General features: G+C 42.1%; 1 protein-coding gene across 2 annotated transcripts in view; it reads left to right on the top strand.

Annotated features, from left to right (window-relative positions):
• The window catches only part of LOC133544265 (E3 ubiquitin-protein ligase Midline-1-like), a 93,260-nt gene extending 75,709 nt beyond the window's left edge, over positions 1-17,551 (top strand). For both annotated transcript variants that reach the window (XM_061889427.1, XM_061889425.1), the window contains exons 7-10: positions 4,493-4,636; positions 7,159-7,320; positions 11,282-11,489; positions 17,124-17,551. In XM_061889427.1, the coding sequence (XP_061745411.1) occupies positions 4,493-4,636; positions 7,159-7,320; positions 11,282-11,489; positions 17,124-17,472 (863 nt within the window). In that variant the 3' untranslated portion in view covers positions 17,473-17,551. The remainder of the gene's footprint in view (positions 1-4,492; positions 4,637-7,158; positions 7,321-11,281; positions 11,490-17,123) is intronic.
• The last annotated feature ends 220 nt before the right edge of the window (positions 17,552-17,771 follow it).

Genomic DNA, 17,771 nt, shown 5'->3' with positions numbered 1-17,771 from the left:
GAAGGGGTGAAATTACAGCTCAAAGAGGCAAAGGTGAGTGTTTTTACAAAACTTTTGAATTGAAGAGGGAATTGCAAACTTCCTTCTGATTTTTGCTGAAGGATGTCAGTGTATGGAATCTAGGTCTAAGTGAGACCTACATAGAGGTTTTAGTTTCATGTCGCTACGACATTCCTACTGGAAGTTACAGGCAGTTTTGTTTGTGTTTTCTTCCTAGGGGGCGCTAGAGTGCAATTTTTAGTTTTTCCGGTTATGTTTCTTGATTAAATCGCAATGTTTGCCAGTCATGATGTGTGTGTTAAATTTGGTGAGTTTTGAAGCATGTTAAGGGAGTCAAATTACAGCTTAAAGCAAGGCAGCAGCAAGGTTACATTAAAAACAGTAAACACATAAAATATAACATTTACAACATTAAAACTTGCTCACATAGCACATATACAAACAGACAAGGTCGACTGCAATCCTTTCCCGCAAGCTTTAAACTCATTTGACGTAACAATGGTTTAAAGTTGAAGATTCGATCGTAGGTTATTCCAAGCCTTCGGTGCTGAAAACATAAATGCTTTCTTACCCAGTTCAGTTCTTACTTTGGGGAACACAAACTGCAGAACATTCATTGAACGCGGATTGTGACTTCCTTGTTTCTTTGTTAAAAGACAAGATAAGTAAGATGGACTGATACCTAGAATGGTTTTGTAGATGAACACAAACCAAGGACAGAGGCGTCGAGCACATAAAGACGTCCGGTTAAAGACGTTAAACGTTGCTTGGAGTGATGAATGAAGAATCCATACGAGTAAAAACGCTATGGACGGCTAAAGGACAGAACGTCACTTTACTTTCCGGTTAGAAATCACCCAAAGGAATGACTCTGCAGTGAGCGAACTCGTCCAAAAAGAACTGATTTAAAAATGTAAGCAATAGTAAACAAACAAAGAAGTTGGGAATCACTTTCTATAGCACGGACCTGGGCAAATTAAATCCCACACATTTTTTTTAGATCTTTAATATAGAAAGTGTAGCTGCCATTATGATGTGTACTCATGTTTTCAAATGACTGTAAGTCTTCAACTATACAAAATATTTTAATGGTTGGAACCTGCGTTAATGGAATATATGCCAGTTACTATGTTCATCTAATCAGTTACTATGGTCATCTAATCAGTTACTATGGTCATCTAATTATTTACTATGGCAATGTAAGTCACAGCAGCTCAGACGAGGCATCAAGCAGTGTGGCTGGGGAGCGTTTCCACAGACGCGGAAGACGATATTCACAACAAAGTTCTAAAGCTGGGGTCTCAGACACGCAGCCCGCGAGTTTTGTATGAATGGCGCTTGACAACGTTGTGTACGGAGCTGAAGCAATCCACCAATCATGGTGTGGTGTGTGGCTCTCGAGGGCCGAACACTGACGTCACTTCCGTGATGCAAGCAGAGAACACACCCCCTCCCTTCCCGTTTGCTCAAGACAGAGACGATTTTTGTTATTTGGCTCCAAATTGGCTCTTTCAACGTTCTTGGTTGCCTACCCCTGCGTTAGTGGAAAAGCGGAAAATGAGTGAACGCGACAGAGACTACTCTAGAAACAGTCCAGGCCGAGGAGAGGAGTCTACCAGTAGCTTCCGAAGCACTCCGCCGAAGGACCAAGCGGCAATACAAAACTGTGGTGCACTGGACCCCAGCGCTGACACTCCGGCAGAGAGTCGCTGGGCGAATCAGATGTGTAACACGTTAGTCGTGATGTTAGCCCGTTTGGGGCTAATTGTGGAACCGTAACTGTAATCTCCACGACGACACAATTTTTGTTAATTGGGTCCAAAATGGCTCTTTCAACGTTTTGGGTTGCCTACCCCTGCGTTAGTGGAAAAGCGGAAAATGAGTGAACGCGACAGAGACGTCTCTGGAAACAGTCCAGGCCGAGGAGAGGAATCTACCAGTAGCTTCCGAAGCACTCCGCCGAAGGACCGAGCGGCAATACAAAACTGTGGTGCACTGGACCCCAGCGCTGATACTCCGGCAGAGAGTCGCTGGGCGAATCAGACGTGTAACACGTTAGTTGTGATGTTAGCTCGTTTGGGGCTAATTGTGGTACCGTAACTGTAAACTCCACAACGAGACAATTTTTGCTATTTGGGTCCAAAATGGCTCTTGCAACGTTTTGGGTTGCCTACCCCTGCGTTAGTGGAAAAGCGGCAAATGAGTGAACGCGACACAGACATTGCCATGGAGACGAGGGTTTTCTGACGTGCCCGGCTGCAGTCGCACCGCCACACCTGTCCGTCAGTAATAACAGTCGCCGATAACCTGGACCAATTCAAACCGTTTTTTGTGTTTCGTTTTTTTATTTGCATTGCTGGCAACACTAAACTGGCCCTAGTGTGTGAATGTGAGTGTGAATGTTGTCCGTCTATCTGTGTTGGCCCTGCGATGAGGTGGCGACTTGTCCAGGGTGTACCCCGCCTTCCGCCCAATTGTAGCTGGGATAGGCGTCAGCGCCCTCCGCGACCCCGAAAGGGAATAAGCGGTAGAAAATGGATGGACGGATGCCTCACATTTCTTAATCCTCATTTTATTCATTTATATTTTGCTTTTATTTAGTGTTGAAAATAAAAAATAAAGACATTTAAAATGATATTTTTTTAAGAAATCTTTTGTTGTGGCCCGGACTCACCCAGACTCTGCATTCAGTGGCCCCCCCAGGTAAATTGAGTTTGAGGCACACATTAAAAGCGTTACTAAAACGGCCTTCTTTCATCTCCGTAATATCGCTAAAATTTGCTCCATTCTGTCCACTAAAGACGCCGAGATCATTATCCATGCGTTTGTTACGTCTCGTCTCGATTACTGTAACGTATTATTTTCGGGTCTCCCCATGTCTAGCATTAAAAGATTAAAGTTGGTACAAAATGCGGCTGCTAGACTTTTGACAAGAACAAGAAAGTTTGATCACATTACGCCTATACTGTATATACCTTTATATACATATATACATACATATATACCTATACTGTATATACCTTTATATACATATATACCTACATATATACCTGTACTGTATATACCTTTATATACATATATACATACATATATACCTATACTGTATATACCTTTATATACATATATACATACATATATACCTATACTGGCTCACCAGCACTGGCTTCCTGTGCACTTAAGATGTGACTTTAAGGTTTTACTAATTACGTATAAAATACTACACGGTCTAGCTCCATCCTATCTTGCCGATTGTATTGTACCATATGTCCCGGCAAGAAATCTGCCTTCAAAAGACTCCGGCTTATTAGTGATTCCCAAAGCCCAAAAAAAGTCTGCGGGCTATAGAGCGTTTTCATTTCGGGCTCCAGTACTCTGGAATGCCCTCCCGGTAACAGTTCGAGATGCTACCTCAGTAGAAGCATTTAAGTCTCAGCTTAAAACTCATTTGTATACTCTAGCCTTTAAATAGATTCCCTTTTTAGACCAGTTGATCTGCCGTTTCTTTTCTTTTTCTCCTATGTCCCACTCTCCCTTGTGGAGGGGGTCCGGTCCGGTCCGATCCGGTGGCCATGTACTGCATGCCTGTGTATCGGCTGGGGACATCTCTGCGCTGCTGATCCGCCTCCGCTTGGGATGGTTTCCTGCTGGCTCCGCTGTGAACGGGACTCTCGCTGCTGTGTTGGATCCGCTTTGGACTGGACTCTCTCGACTGTGTTGGATCCATTATGGATTGAACTTTCACAGTATCATGTTAGACCCGCTCGACATCCATTGCTTTCCTCCTCTCCAAGGTTCTCATAGTCATCATTGTCACCGACGTCCCACTGGGTGTGAGTTTTCCTTGCCCTTATGTGGGCCTACCGAGGATGTCGTAGTGGTTTGTGCAGCCCTTTGAGACACTAGTGATTTTGGGCTATATAAGTAAACATTGATTGATTGATTGATTGAGACCCCTGTTCAAAACCTTAGTGATGTATCAGATATATCAGATTGTAGGTGGGTTTATTTTGTACCCTTCATGTTCATATTTCACTGTTTGTTGCATTTTTGTTGCGTTTCACTTGATAGTAAAAAATATGTTGATCGAAAGGGGGAGGTGGCGTTCATATTTTGTCAATATTCAGCGTTTTATCCTTCATAGAAAAATGTACAATTCCTTTATGTTTTTAAGGCGGTCTGTCATAACGTTTTTAGCATTCAATCAGACATTATTGTGAGGTATTAGTGTTCCTAAAAATAGATAAAACCAGCCCCAGACACATTTTTTTCTCTAAATGTGGCCCCCCGAGTCAAAATAATTGCCCAGGTGTTGTATAGCACAATGGTCGCCCAACATGTAGCTCTTTGCTCACTTTGTTTCCCCTCAATATAAAGAAATGAATACTTCAACCTGATTAACTGGACTCCTGTTAATCCAAACGTCTTCCGACAACATTGGCGATAGTCACTAATTCCAACAAAGCTTTAACTTGTTTTTTTCTCACTTGGATAGCGCCATCGGCTCCGTGCATTAGGGAGGAGCTGTGCACGGCGTCCTACGACACCATCTCGGTCCACTGGACATCGGATGATGAATTCACGGTCGTGTCCTACGAGCTCCAGTACGCCATCTTCACCGGACAGTCCAACATTGCCAGTAAGTAATGTATGTTTGTGCAAGGGTGAACTGCTTAAACCAGCGGTCGGGAACCTTTTTGGCTGAGAGAGCCATGAAAGCCAAATATTTCAAAATATATTTCCGTGAGAGCCATATAATATTTTTTAACACTGAGTACAACTAAATGTGTGCATTTTTAAGTAAGACCAACATTTTTAGAGTATAATAAGTCTCTTATTCTTTTTAATAACATTGTTATTCTGAAGCTAACCAATAATAAATCAATTGTCATGTCTGTTGATCATGTTTTTGTTTGGCCATGTGCTGTTTGTCCTTTGGACTCTTTAAGTTCCTGTTTTTTTCCACTCCCTTGTCTGGTTTCCTTGGTTACTCATTTTGTCCACCTGTCTATGGTGGACAAAATGCCCGCTCACCTGCTCCCCGAGCACTAATCAGAGGCAGTATTTAAGCTCGTCTTTGCCAGTCAGTCGCCCTGTGCTGACTTGTTTCATTCCTTGCCATAGTTTCGTGCTTCATGCCATGCCAAGTAAGTTTTGTTTGATTTATGTTCTTAGTCTGTTTATGCGTTAGCTTTGTTTTTTAGCCCAAGTTGTGCCTCCACTGTGAGCGATTTTTGTTTGTATATTTTTTTTGTTAAAATTAAATCATGTTTTTACCTAAATGCCATGTCCCGAGTAGTCCGTCTGGCTTCCTGGGAGAAGGACCTCGCAGCAAGCTGAGAGTCCAGTCCATAGTGGATCTAACATAATAGTGAGAGTCTTGTCCATAGTGGATCTAACATAATAGTGGGAGAGTCCAGTCCATAGTGGATCTAACATAATAGTGAGAGTCCAGTCCATAGTGGATCTAACATAATAGTGGGAGAGTCCAGTCCATAGTGGATCTAACATAATAGTGAGAGTCCAGTCCATAGTGGATCCAACATAATAGTGAGAGTCCAGTCCATAGTGGATCTAACATAATAGTGAGAGTCCAGTCCATAGTGGATCTAACATAATAGTGAGAGTCCAATCCATAGTGGATCTAACATAATAGTGAGAGTCCAGTCCATAGTGGATCTAACATAATAGTGGGAGAGTCCAGTCCATAGTGGATCTAACATAATAGTGAGAGTCCAGTCCATAGTGGATCCAACATAATAGTGAGAGTCCAGTCCATAGTGGATCTAACATAATAGTGAGAGTCCAGTCCGTAGTGGATCTAACATAATAGTGAGAGTCCAGTCCATAGTGGATCTAACATAATAGTGAGAGTCCAGTCCATAGTGGATCTAACATAATAGTGAGAGTCCAGTCCATAGTGGATCTAACATAATAGTGAGAGTCCAGTCCATAGTGGATCTAACATAATGGTGAGAGTCCAGTCCATAGTGGATCAATAGCAGGAGACGGGATGCAATGGACGTTGAGTGGGTCTAACATATTATAGTGAGAGTCCAGTCAATAGTGGATCTAACATAATAGTGGGAGTCCAGTCCATAGTGGATCTTACATAATAGTGAGAGTCCAGTCCATAGTGGATCTAACATAATAGTGAGAGTCCAATCCATAGTGGATCTAACATAATAGTGAGAGTCCAGTCCATAGTGGATCTAACATAATAGTGAGAGTCCAGTCCATAGTGAATCCAACATAATGGTGAGAGTCCAGTCCATAGTGGATTGATAGCAGGAGACCGGATGCAATGGACGTTGAGTGGGTCTAACATATTATAGTGAGAGTCCAGTCAATAGTGGATCTAACATAATAGTGGGAGTCCAGTCCATAGTGGATCTTACATAATAGTGAGAGTCCAGTCCATAGTGGATCTAACATAATAGTGAGAGTCCAATCCATAGTGGATCTAACATAATAGTGAGAGTCCTGTCCATAGTGGATCTAACATAATAGTGAGAGTCCAGTCCATAGTGGATCTAACATAATAGTGGGAGTCTAGTCCATAGTGGATTTAACATAATAGTGAGAGTCCAGTCCAGCAGGAGAGCATCCCGAGCGGAGATGGGTCCATCTATCTGTGTTGGCCCTGCGATGAGGTGAGGACTTGTCCAGGCTGTACCCCGTCTTCCGCCGGAATGCAGCTGAGATAGGCTCCAGCGACCCCCCGCGACCCCGAACGGGACAAGCGGTTGACAACGGATGGATGGGAATTTTTCTTGTTTATATTCTACCCCTTTTACTGTATCTTGTTTAGCTCATTCATTGTTTATGTGCTTTGTTTTTTTTTTTTTTTTGCTCTATGCTTTTTAACCTGTAAAGCACTTTGGTTCAATTTAAAAATTGTTGTAAATGTGTCATATAAATAAAGTTGCCTTGCCTTTCAACATTTTGGGTTGCCGACCCCTGACCTAAAAAGATTAGATTTCACAAAAATAATAATAATAATAAAATACCCTGCAGTGTGAATGCAGCCTAGACGCACACGTTTGTATCCAATTCCTGCCGAAAAAAAATGTGAATTCACGCGGTTGTGCAATTCTAGTAACCGTCTGGCGCCTGTTGTGAAAAATGTAAATCCTGTATCTGAACAATCCGTCCTCCCAGGTCTGTGCAATTCCTTGGAGAGCTGGATGATTGTGCCCAACATCAAGCAGAACCATTACACGGTGCACGGCCTGCAGAGCGGCACCAAGTACATCTTTGTGGTCAAGGCCATTAACCAAGCTGGGAGTCGAAGCAGCGAACCCGGGACTCTGAAGACCAACAGTAAGTCTCAGACACACGTCGGCTTGACCTTTACGGAAACCTTATTGGAATCATTATTTTCATTTTCCCCACTTAGCTATCGACGGATTTATTTATTTGGCTCTCGGCAAACGTGAACATTGAATTAACGGAAGAATAAATGAGCTGCACGGCGAGGGATCGTGCCTGCTATAAATCTTTTCAGTGTGTCCCCCAGAAAATGTGTTAGTTAAGGTGGTGACTCTCCAGGGGGAGAAGACCGGGTAAAAGGGTGGGTGGGTGTAAGGATCGCTGTAACTCGACTTGTCGCCACCACAGCCTGGGGGGGGGGGGCAATAGACTACAGACTGTGGTGAAGTAGGCCTGCTTCGTCGCATGAAGAAGCCAACAACTTTTGTGTGTATTTTCCGCTCCATTTGCTGAATGGCAATATACGATATACATCCCGATATTTTTTGCGTAAAGTAAAAACAAAACAGTCTTAGTTGCCTGAGATACTCAAATAATGACTTTCAAAGTCAGATTAATGACTTACTGTAAGCAAGTGATTGCAATAAGCGTTGGAAAAAAAGAGTTAAAAGTGAGGCCACATGCTGACATATGCTCAACTCCATCCATCAATCCATCCATTTTCTGCCGCTTTTCTCTTTTGGGGTTTCTGCTTAATTTATTTTAGCATTTGAGAAGCCTGTAGTTGATTTTTATTATGGAAATGTTATATTTTAACAACATGTGATAGCAGGGACCCTGTCTTTCAAAACTAGGCTGCTACATTACTAATGAGAAATGTAACTATAGCTGAAAAAAATAGTACAATTGCGATAGGAGCGACTATTCATCCCTGAACACCATGGAGTTCATGTCGGCTTTATGATGCACTTACATTATTATATCAACTACCAGAGACATAACCTCTTCATTAAACATAAAATCCTTTTTTGCTGCTTCAACACAGCTCAATCAACACAGAAAAAGGTCAAGTGAAATAACTCAGTTTTTAACTGTAAGTCAATATTGCCATTCAAAACTAGGCTGCTACATTACTAATGATTAATGTAACTGTAGTTAAAAAAAATAGTACAGTAGCAATAGGAGAGACTATTCATCCCTGAACACCATGGAGTTCATGTCGGCTTTATGATGCACTTACATTATTATATACACTACCAGAGACAGAAACTCTTCATTAAACATGAAGTCCTTTTTTGCTGCTTCAACACAAGCTCAATCAACACAGAAAACGTTTAAGTGAAATAACTTAGTTTTTAACTATAAATCAATATTGCCATTCACAACTAGGCTGCTACATTACTAATGATTCATGTAACTATAACTGAAAAAATAGTACAATAGCAATAGGAGAGACTATTAATCTCTGAACACCATGGAGTTCATGTCGGCTTTATGATGCACTTACATTATTATATACACTATCAGAGACAGAAACTCTTCATTAAACATGAAGTCATTTTTTGCTGCTTCAACACAAGCTCAATCAACACAGAAAACGTTTAAATGAAATAACTTAGTTTTTAACTATAAGTCAATATTGCCATTCACAACTAGGCTGCTACATTACTAATGATTCATGTAACTATAACTGAAAAAATAGTACAATAGCAATAGGAGAGACTATTCATCCTTGAACACCATGGAGTTCATGTCGGCTTTATGATGCACTTACATTATTATATCAACTATCAGAGACAGAAACTCTTCATTAAACATGAAGTCCTTTTTTGCTGCTTCAACACAAGCTCAATCAGCACAGAAAACGTTTAAGTGAAATAACTTAGTTTTTAACTGTAAGTCAATATTGCCATTCACAACTAGGCTGCTACATTACTAATGATTCATGTAACTATAACTGAAAAAATAGTACAATTGCAATAGGAGAGACTATTCATCCCTGAACACCATGGAGTTCATGTCGGCTTTATGATGCACTTACATTATTATATACACTATCAGAGACAGAAACTCTTCATTAAACATGAAGTCCTTTTTTGCTGCTTCAACACAAGCTCAATCAACACAGAAAACGTTTAAGTGAAATTACTTAGTTTTTAACTATAAGTCAATATTGCCATTCACAATTAGGCTGCTACATCACTAATGATTCATGTAACTATAACTGAAAAAATAGTACAATAGCAATAGGAGAGACTATTCATCCCTGAACACCATGGAGTTCATGTCGGCTTTATGATGCACTTACATTATTATATCAACTATCAGAGACAGAAACTCTTCATTAAACATGAAGTCCTTTTTTGCTGCTTCAACACAAGCTCAATCAACACAGAAAACGTTTAAGTGAAATAACTTAGTTTTTAACTGTAAGTCAATATTGCCATTCACAACTAGGCTGCTACATTACTAATGATTCATGTAACTATAACTGAAAAAATAGTACAATAGCAATAGGAGAGACTATTCATCCCTGAACACCATGGAGTTCATGTCGGCTCTATGATGCAGTCACATTATTATATCAACTATCAGAGACAGAAACTCTTCATTAAACATGAAGTCCTTTTTTGCTGCTTCAACACAAGCTCAATCAACACAGAAAAAGTTAAAGTGAAAATAACTTAGTTTTTAACTGTAAGTCAATATTGCCATTCAAAACTGGGCTGCTACATTACTAATGATTAATGTAACTGTAGCTGAAAAAAATAGTAAAATGGCAATAGGAGAGACTATTCATCCCTGAACACCATGGAGTTCATGTCGGCTTTATGATGCACTTACATTTTTATATACACTATCAGGGACAGAAACTCTTCAATAAACATAATGTCCTTTTTTGCTGCTTCAACACAGCTCAATCAACACAGAAAAGGTCAAGTGAAATAACTTAGTTTTTAACTGTAAGTCAATATTGCCATTCAAAAATAGGCTGCTACATTACTAATGATTAATGTAACTACAGCTGAAAAAATAGTACAATAGCAATAGGAGAGACTTTTCATTCCTGAACACCATGGAGTTCATGTTGGCTTTATGATGCACTTACATTATTATATACACTGGCAGAGGGGTTAGTGCGTCTGCCTCACAATACGGAGTTCCTGCAGTCTTGGGTTCAAATCCAGGCTTGGGTTCTTTCTGTGTGGAGTTTGCATGTTCTCCCCGTGAATGCGTGGGTTCCCTCCGGGTACTCCGGCTTCCTCCCACTTCCAAAGACATGCACCTGGGGATAGGTTGATTGGCAACACTAAATTGGCCCTAGTGTGTGAATGTGAGTCTGAATGTTGTCTGTCTGTGTTGGCCTTGCGATGAGGTGGCGACTTGTCCAGGGTGTACCCCGCCTTCCGCCCGATTGTAGCTGAGATAGGCGCCAGCGCCCCCCACCACCCCAAAAGGGAATAAGCGGTAGAAAATGGATGGATGGATGGATGGATCAGAGAAAGAAAATTTTCATTAAACATAATGTCCTTTTTTGCTGCTTCAACACAGCTCAATCAACACAGACAAAGTTAAAGTGAAATAACTTCGTTTTTAATTGTAGGTCAATATTGCTTGTCTTTCTCTCAGACAGGGCATTGTTATTTGTAACACACACCCACACCCACACACACGCACAACGGACAGTGAGCTAAAGTTACGCTAACGGCTAATTAGCCTTCACCTCAAGGACTGCGAGCGAGCTGAGCTGCCGCTTATGTTTCTATAGTTTGTAGAACGTCAACGAGCTCATAGTGATGTTACTAGTAGTTGACTGGGAGGTGTTTAGTATCATCTGCTGACTTACCTACTAAAAACACCTTTCTGCTCACTCCACGTTACATGCGCTCTAAATACGCACTACTGATTGGCTGTTACCGCTCTGCATGTAACCAATCAGATGGTTGTATGGGTGGGACAATGCTGGGTGCTGCACAGACATACTGACAGACGCAGATGCAGAATTAAGCAGAGCAGCTTGTTAAGACTTTACTCCTGTTTTTTTCTCCATTTGCACTTCTTCACCTGCCAGGTCAGCCCTTCAAGCTGGACCCCAAATCCGCTCACAAGAAATTGAAAATCTCCCACGACAACCTGACGGTGGAGCGGGACGAGAGCACGTCGAAGAAAGGCCACGGTCAGGAGCGCTTCACCAGCCAGAGCAGCTACGGCGTGGTGGGGAACGTCTACATTGACAGCGGACGCCATTACTGGGAGGCGCTGATTGGGGGGAGCACCTGGTGAGTTCTTTGTGCTCCACTGGGAGGATGATGGTCCTTTTTGAAAGAAAACTGCACCTTTTTCCCTAAGCGGGACAATATTAGGTCTTGTCTTTTTTCTATGCGTCATACATGGTTAAGCTTTCCAAAATACCAGAAAAAAACTGCTAGCACAAGGCGGGTAACCATGCTAAAAAAATTGTTGCGCTCGTAACGCGAAAACAACACAACTTGAAGTATCTTTTTGACACACAAAAACGTGCGTGCCAGTTTATTCCATCAAAGACAAGACTGAATGAGTGCTTACATCAGGGGTGTCCAAAGTGTGCCCTGGGGGCCATTTTTTAACGGCCCCACGGCACATTTTAAAAATACAATTAAAAAAATTAAAACATAAAAAGTGATATAAAAGAGCAAATGTAAAACGTAACAGGAACATTTTGCAATGTTTACTCTAATTACACAAAGCTGCCACGCAGGTGGTTTCTCTTTAAAAAATAATAAGTGAATCAAAATCAATCATGAATTATTGACCTATTCACGGCTCCAATTATGTCACATTTAATATTCCACTTTGAGATATTTTTTGGGGTGTTTGCCATATACAAAACTGAGCTGTTTTTTTTTGTTTTTTTTAAAGAATGGCCTAAAACGAACAAACAAAAAATATAAACAACAAAAAAACTTATAATTGACGGATAGATCTGAAGTTGATCTCGAGACCATTGTGTTAAAAGTAAACAGTAAAAAAAATATATATATATTTTTTAACACTTTAATGAGTAGGACACTTTTTGGATCAGTGTGTTTTGTTTTTAAGTGTCATTGCACAAAAAATAATAGTGAATTAAAATCAATGGTGTTATGTGTTTTTGACCTTTTTACAGCTCCAGTTATTATATAATCTCAAATATTCAACTTAAAAAATTTTATTGGGTGAAAATATTGAATATTTTGTGTTTTTTTTTTTCATAAAAAAACATGATTTTCTTAAACTTAGACTTAGACAAACTTTAATGATCCACAAGGGAAATTGTTCAACACAGTAGCTTAGTTACAATGATGGAAAGTGTAAGGCTGGAAAGGACAATGCAGGTATAAATAGACTAGGTATAGCAATGTAAAATATAACATATCTGCGAATATATAAAATATATACTTATCATGTGTACAATATATTATATATACAGATATAATATGTCTATAACATATATACAATATATACCAAATGCTATGTACACTATCACAGTATATTTGGCAGCCCCAGCATAAAAAAGAGAGTAAGTCCAGCAGAAAATAGAATATGACAAATATATGACTAAATATATGACAAAAAGAGCATACAAATTTAATCTTTAAAAACGTCATATTGACAGATAGACCTAATGTTGATCTAGAGATTTAAAACTTTAATAATAATAAACATAATAATCCTGAATAATGACGCATTTTTAACATTTTATTTTTACCAAAACCCTGAGTGGAGGCCTAAATGTATATTTTTTATTCATATATTGTATTGGTTTTTAAAATAAATGGCCCCCGCTTTGAGTGTACGGCACTCAGTGAAACAAGTTTGGCTTTCATCAAAGAGACTCAAAAAGGAGGTCACAACAAACCGTACTTGCCAACCCTCCCGATTTTCCCGGGAGACTCCCGAATTTCAATGCCCCTCCCGAAAATCTCCCGGGGCAACCATTCTCCTGATTTCCACCCCGACAACAATACTGGTGGCGTGCCTTAAATGCACTGTCTCCATACTAACAGCGTGTCGGCCCGGCCACATATTATGCCATGCATACTTGGTCAACCGCTATACAGGTCACACTGAGGGTGGCCGTATAAACGACTTTAACACAGTTACAAATATGCGCCACACTGTGAACCCACACCAAACAAGAATGACAAACACATTTCGGGAGAACATCCGCACTGTAACAGAACACAAACACAACGGAAAAAATACCCAGAACCCCTTACAGCACTAACTCTTCCGCTACCTCCAAACCCCAACCCACCAGTCACACCCCAACAGGTGTCGCAGTGTGACTGCAGCCAGGCACGTAAGAAAACCCTCGTCTCCATAGCAACGTCTCTGTCGCTTTCACTCATTTGCCGATTTTCCACTGAGGGAGGGGTAGGCAACGCAAAACGTTGAAAGAGCCATTTTGGACCCAAATAAAAAAAATGGTCTCGCCGTGGACTTTATAGTTACGGTAGCACAATTAGGCCCGAACGGGCTAACATCACGACTAACGTGTTACACGTCCGATTCGCCCAGCGACTCTCTGCCAAAGTATCAGCGCTGGAGTCCAGTGCACCACAGTTTTGTATTGCCGCTCGGTCCTTTTTGCGGAGTGCTTCGGAAGCTACCGGGAAGTAGCCTTCCAAAATACTACAAAAAAACCCTTGCTAGCACAAGGCGAGTAACCATGCTAAAAAAACTCTCCAGCTGTTGCGCTCATAACGGAAAAACAAGACAACTTGAAGTAAATTATTGGCACACAATCATCAAAGAAAATCAAAGACGAGACTGAATGACTGCTTTCATCAAAGAGACTCAAAAAGGAGGTCACAACAAACCAGGCTTGCCAACCCTCCTGATTTTCCCGGGAGACTCCCGAATTTCCATGCCCCTCCCGAAAATCTCCCGGGGCAACCATTCTCCTGATTTCCACCCCGACAACAATATTGGGGGCGTGCCTTAAATGCACTGCCTTTAGCGTCCTCTACAACCTGTCGTCTTGTCCACTTTACCTCCACACTAACAGCGTGTCGACCCAGCCGAATATTATGTGCGGCTTTTGCGATTGCAATGCATACTTGGTCAACCGCCATACAGGTCACACTGAGGGTGGCCGTATAATCGACTTTAACACTGTTACAAATATGCGCCACACTGTGAACCCACACCAAATAAGAATGACAAACACATTTCGGGAGAACATCCGCACCGTAACAGAACACAAACCCAACGGAAAAAATACCCAGAACCCCTTGCAGTACTAACTCTTCCGGGACGATACAATATACACCCCAACGCTACCAGCAAACCCCAACCCCTGACTGCAGCCAGGCACGTAAGAAAACCCTCGTCTCCATAGCAACGTCTCTGTCGCTTTCACTCATTTGCCGCTTTTCCACTAATGCAGGGGTAGGCAATGCAAAAGGTTGAAAGAGCCATTTTGGACTCAAATAAAAAAAATGGTCTCGCCGTGGAGTTTATAGTTACGGTAGCACAATTAGGCCCGCACGGGCTAACATCACGACTAACGTGTTACACGTCCGATTCGCCCAGCGACTCTCTGCCAGAGTATCAGCGCTGGGGTCCAGTGCACCACAGTTTTGTAAAGCCGTTCGGTCCTTTTCGCGGAGTGCTTGGGAAGCAGCCTTCCAAAATACTACAAAAAAAACCCCTGCTAGCACAAGGCGAGTAACCATGCTAAAAAAAACTCTCCAGCTGTTGCGTTCATAACGGAAAAACAAGACAACTTGAAGTATATTATTGGCACACAATCATCAAAGAGCATCAAAGACGAGACTGAATGACTGCTTTCATCAAAGAGACTCAAAAAGGAGGTCACAACAAAACATACTTGCCAACCCTCCCAATTTTCCCGGGAGACTCCCGAATTTCAATGCCCTTCCCGAAAATCTCCCGGGGCAACCATTCTCCTGATTTCCACCCGGACAACAATATTGGGGGCGTGCCTTAAATGCACTGCCTTTAGCGTCCTCTACAACCTGGCGTCTCGTCCACTTTACCTCCACACTAACAGCGTGTCGGCCCAGCCGGATATTATGTGCGGCTTTTGCGAACGCAATGCATACTTGGTCAACCGCCATACAGGTCACACTGAGGGTGGCCGTATAAACGACTTTAACACAGTTACAAATATGCGCCACACTGTGAACTCACACCAAACAAGAATGACAAACACATTTCGGGAGAACAGCCGCACCGTGACAGAACACAAACACAACGGAAAAAATACCCAGAATCCCTTACAGCACTAACTCTTCCGGGACGATACAATATACATCCCAACGCTACCAGCAAACCCCTGCAGCCAGGCACGTAAGAAACCCCTCGTCTCCATAGCAACGTCTCTGTCGCTTTCACTCATTTGCCGCTTTTCCACTAATGCAGGGGTAGGCAATGCAGAACGTTGAAAGAGCCATTTTGGACCCAAATAAAAAAAATGGTCTCGCCGTGGAGTTTATAGTTACGGTAGCACAATTAGGCCCAAACGGGCTAACATCACGACTAACGTGTTACACGTCCGATTCGCCCAGCGACTCTCTGGCAGAGTATCAGCGCTGGAGTCCAGTGCACCACAGTTTTGTATTGCCGCTTGGTCCTTTTTGCGGAGTGCTTGGGAAGCTACCGGGAAGTAGCCTTCCAAAATACTACAAAAAAAACCCCTGCTAGCACAAGGCGAGTAACCATGCTAAAAAAAACTCTCCAGCTGTTGCGCTCATAACGGAAAAACAAGACAACTTGAAGTATATTATTGGCACACAATCATCAAACAACATCAAAGACGAGACTGAATGACTGCTTTCATCAAAGAGACTCAAAAAGGAGGTCACAACAAACCATACTTGCCAACCCTCCCGATTTTCCCGGGAGACTCCCGAATTTCAATGCCCCTCTTGAAACCATTCTTCTGATTTCCACCCCGACAACAATACTGGTGGCGTGCCTTAAATGCACTGCCTTTAGCGTCCTCTACAACCTGTCGTCTCGTCCACTCTACCTCCATACTAACAGCGTGTCGACCCAGCCGGATATTATGTGCGGCTTTTGCGAACGCAATGCATACTTGGTCAACCGCCATACAGGTCACACTGAGGGTGGCCGTATAAACGACTTTAACACAGTTACAAATATGCGCCACACTGTGAACTCACACCAAACAAGAATGACAAACACATTTCGGGAGAACATCTGCACCGTAACAGAACACAAACACAAAGGAAAAAATACCCAGAATCACTTGCAGCACTAACTCTTCCGGGACGATACAATATACACCCCCCCGCTACCACCAAACCCCAACCCCGCCAGTCACACCCCAACAGGGTGTGCCAGGCACGTAAGAAAACCCTCGTCTCCATAGCAACGCCTCTGTCGCTTTCACTCATTTGCCGCTTTTCCACTAATGCAGGGGTAGGCAATGCAGAACGTTGAAAGAGCCATTTTGGACCCAAATAAAAAAAATGGTCTCGCCGTGGAGTTTATAGTTACGGTAGCACAATTAGGCCCGAACGGGCTAACATCACGACTAACGTGTTACACGTCCGATTTGCCCAGCGACTCTCTGCCAGAGTATCAGCGCTGGGGTCCAGTGCACCACAGTTTTGTATTGCCGCTTGGTCCTTTTTGCGGAGTGCTTGGGAAGCTACCGGGAGAAGGCTCGTCTGTTTACAGCAATTGACCTGTAAGCCACGTGTCTGAGACCCCTGATTTACAGTAATATAATGTAAAGAACAAAGTAAATGTACTGTCAGGTATATTAATTTGAGAGGTAGTTTGCTGCTCCTGGACATCAATTACAGCGTTTTTCAATTGTTTGGACGACATCTGGAGGCAATAATGAAGACGTTGTTGTCTGTAAAAGGTACCCTAACCCCCCCTCGCCCCCCCTGCAGGTACGCCGTGGGTATAGCGTACAAGTCCGCCCCCAAGCACGAGTGGATAGGCAAGAACTCGTCCTCCTGGGTGCTCTGCCGCTGCAACAACTCCTGGGTGGCTCGCCACAACAGCAAGGAGCTCGCCATCGAGCCCGCGCCCCACCTGCGTCGTGTCGGCGTCCTCTTGGACTACGACGCCGGCTACCTGACCTTCTACGATGCTGTGGGCTCGCAGCACCTGCACACCTTCAACGTCTCCTTTGCCCAGCCCGTCTGCCCCGTGTTCAACGTGTGGAACAAATGTCTGACAATCCTCTCGGGCCTTCCCATCCCTGACCACCTGGAGGGGGTGGAGCCTCAAGATTGAATGCAGTCACGTACTGCATCTTCCTCTAAATGACTGATCTTGCAATCATAATCACACACACATATATATATATATATATATATATTATATATTTATATGCATACATATACATGTATCTATATATATATATAAATACATATATATACACATACATACATACATATAGATACATATACATATATATATACATATACACACATCCATACATATATATATATATATATATATATATATATATATATATATACATACATCCATATAGATGTGTGTGTGTGTATATAGTATATATGTCTGTATAT

The sequence above is a fragment of the Nerophis ophidion genome, linkage group LG27, assembly GCF_033978795.1.
Source record: "Nerophis ophidion isolate RoL-2023_Sa linkage group LG27, RoL_Noph_v1.0, whole genome shotgun sequence".
In the NCBI taxonomy this organism is placed as follows: Eukaryota; Metazoa; Chordata; class Actinopteri; order Syngnathiformes; family Syngnathidae; genus Nerophis; species Nerophis ophidion.
This window is presented reverse-complemented; position numbering and strand designations above follow the sequence as displayed.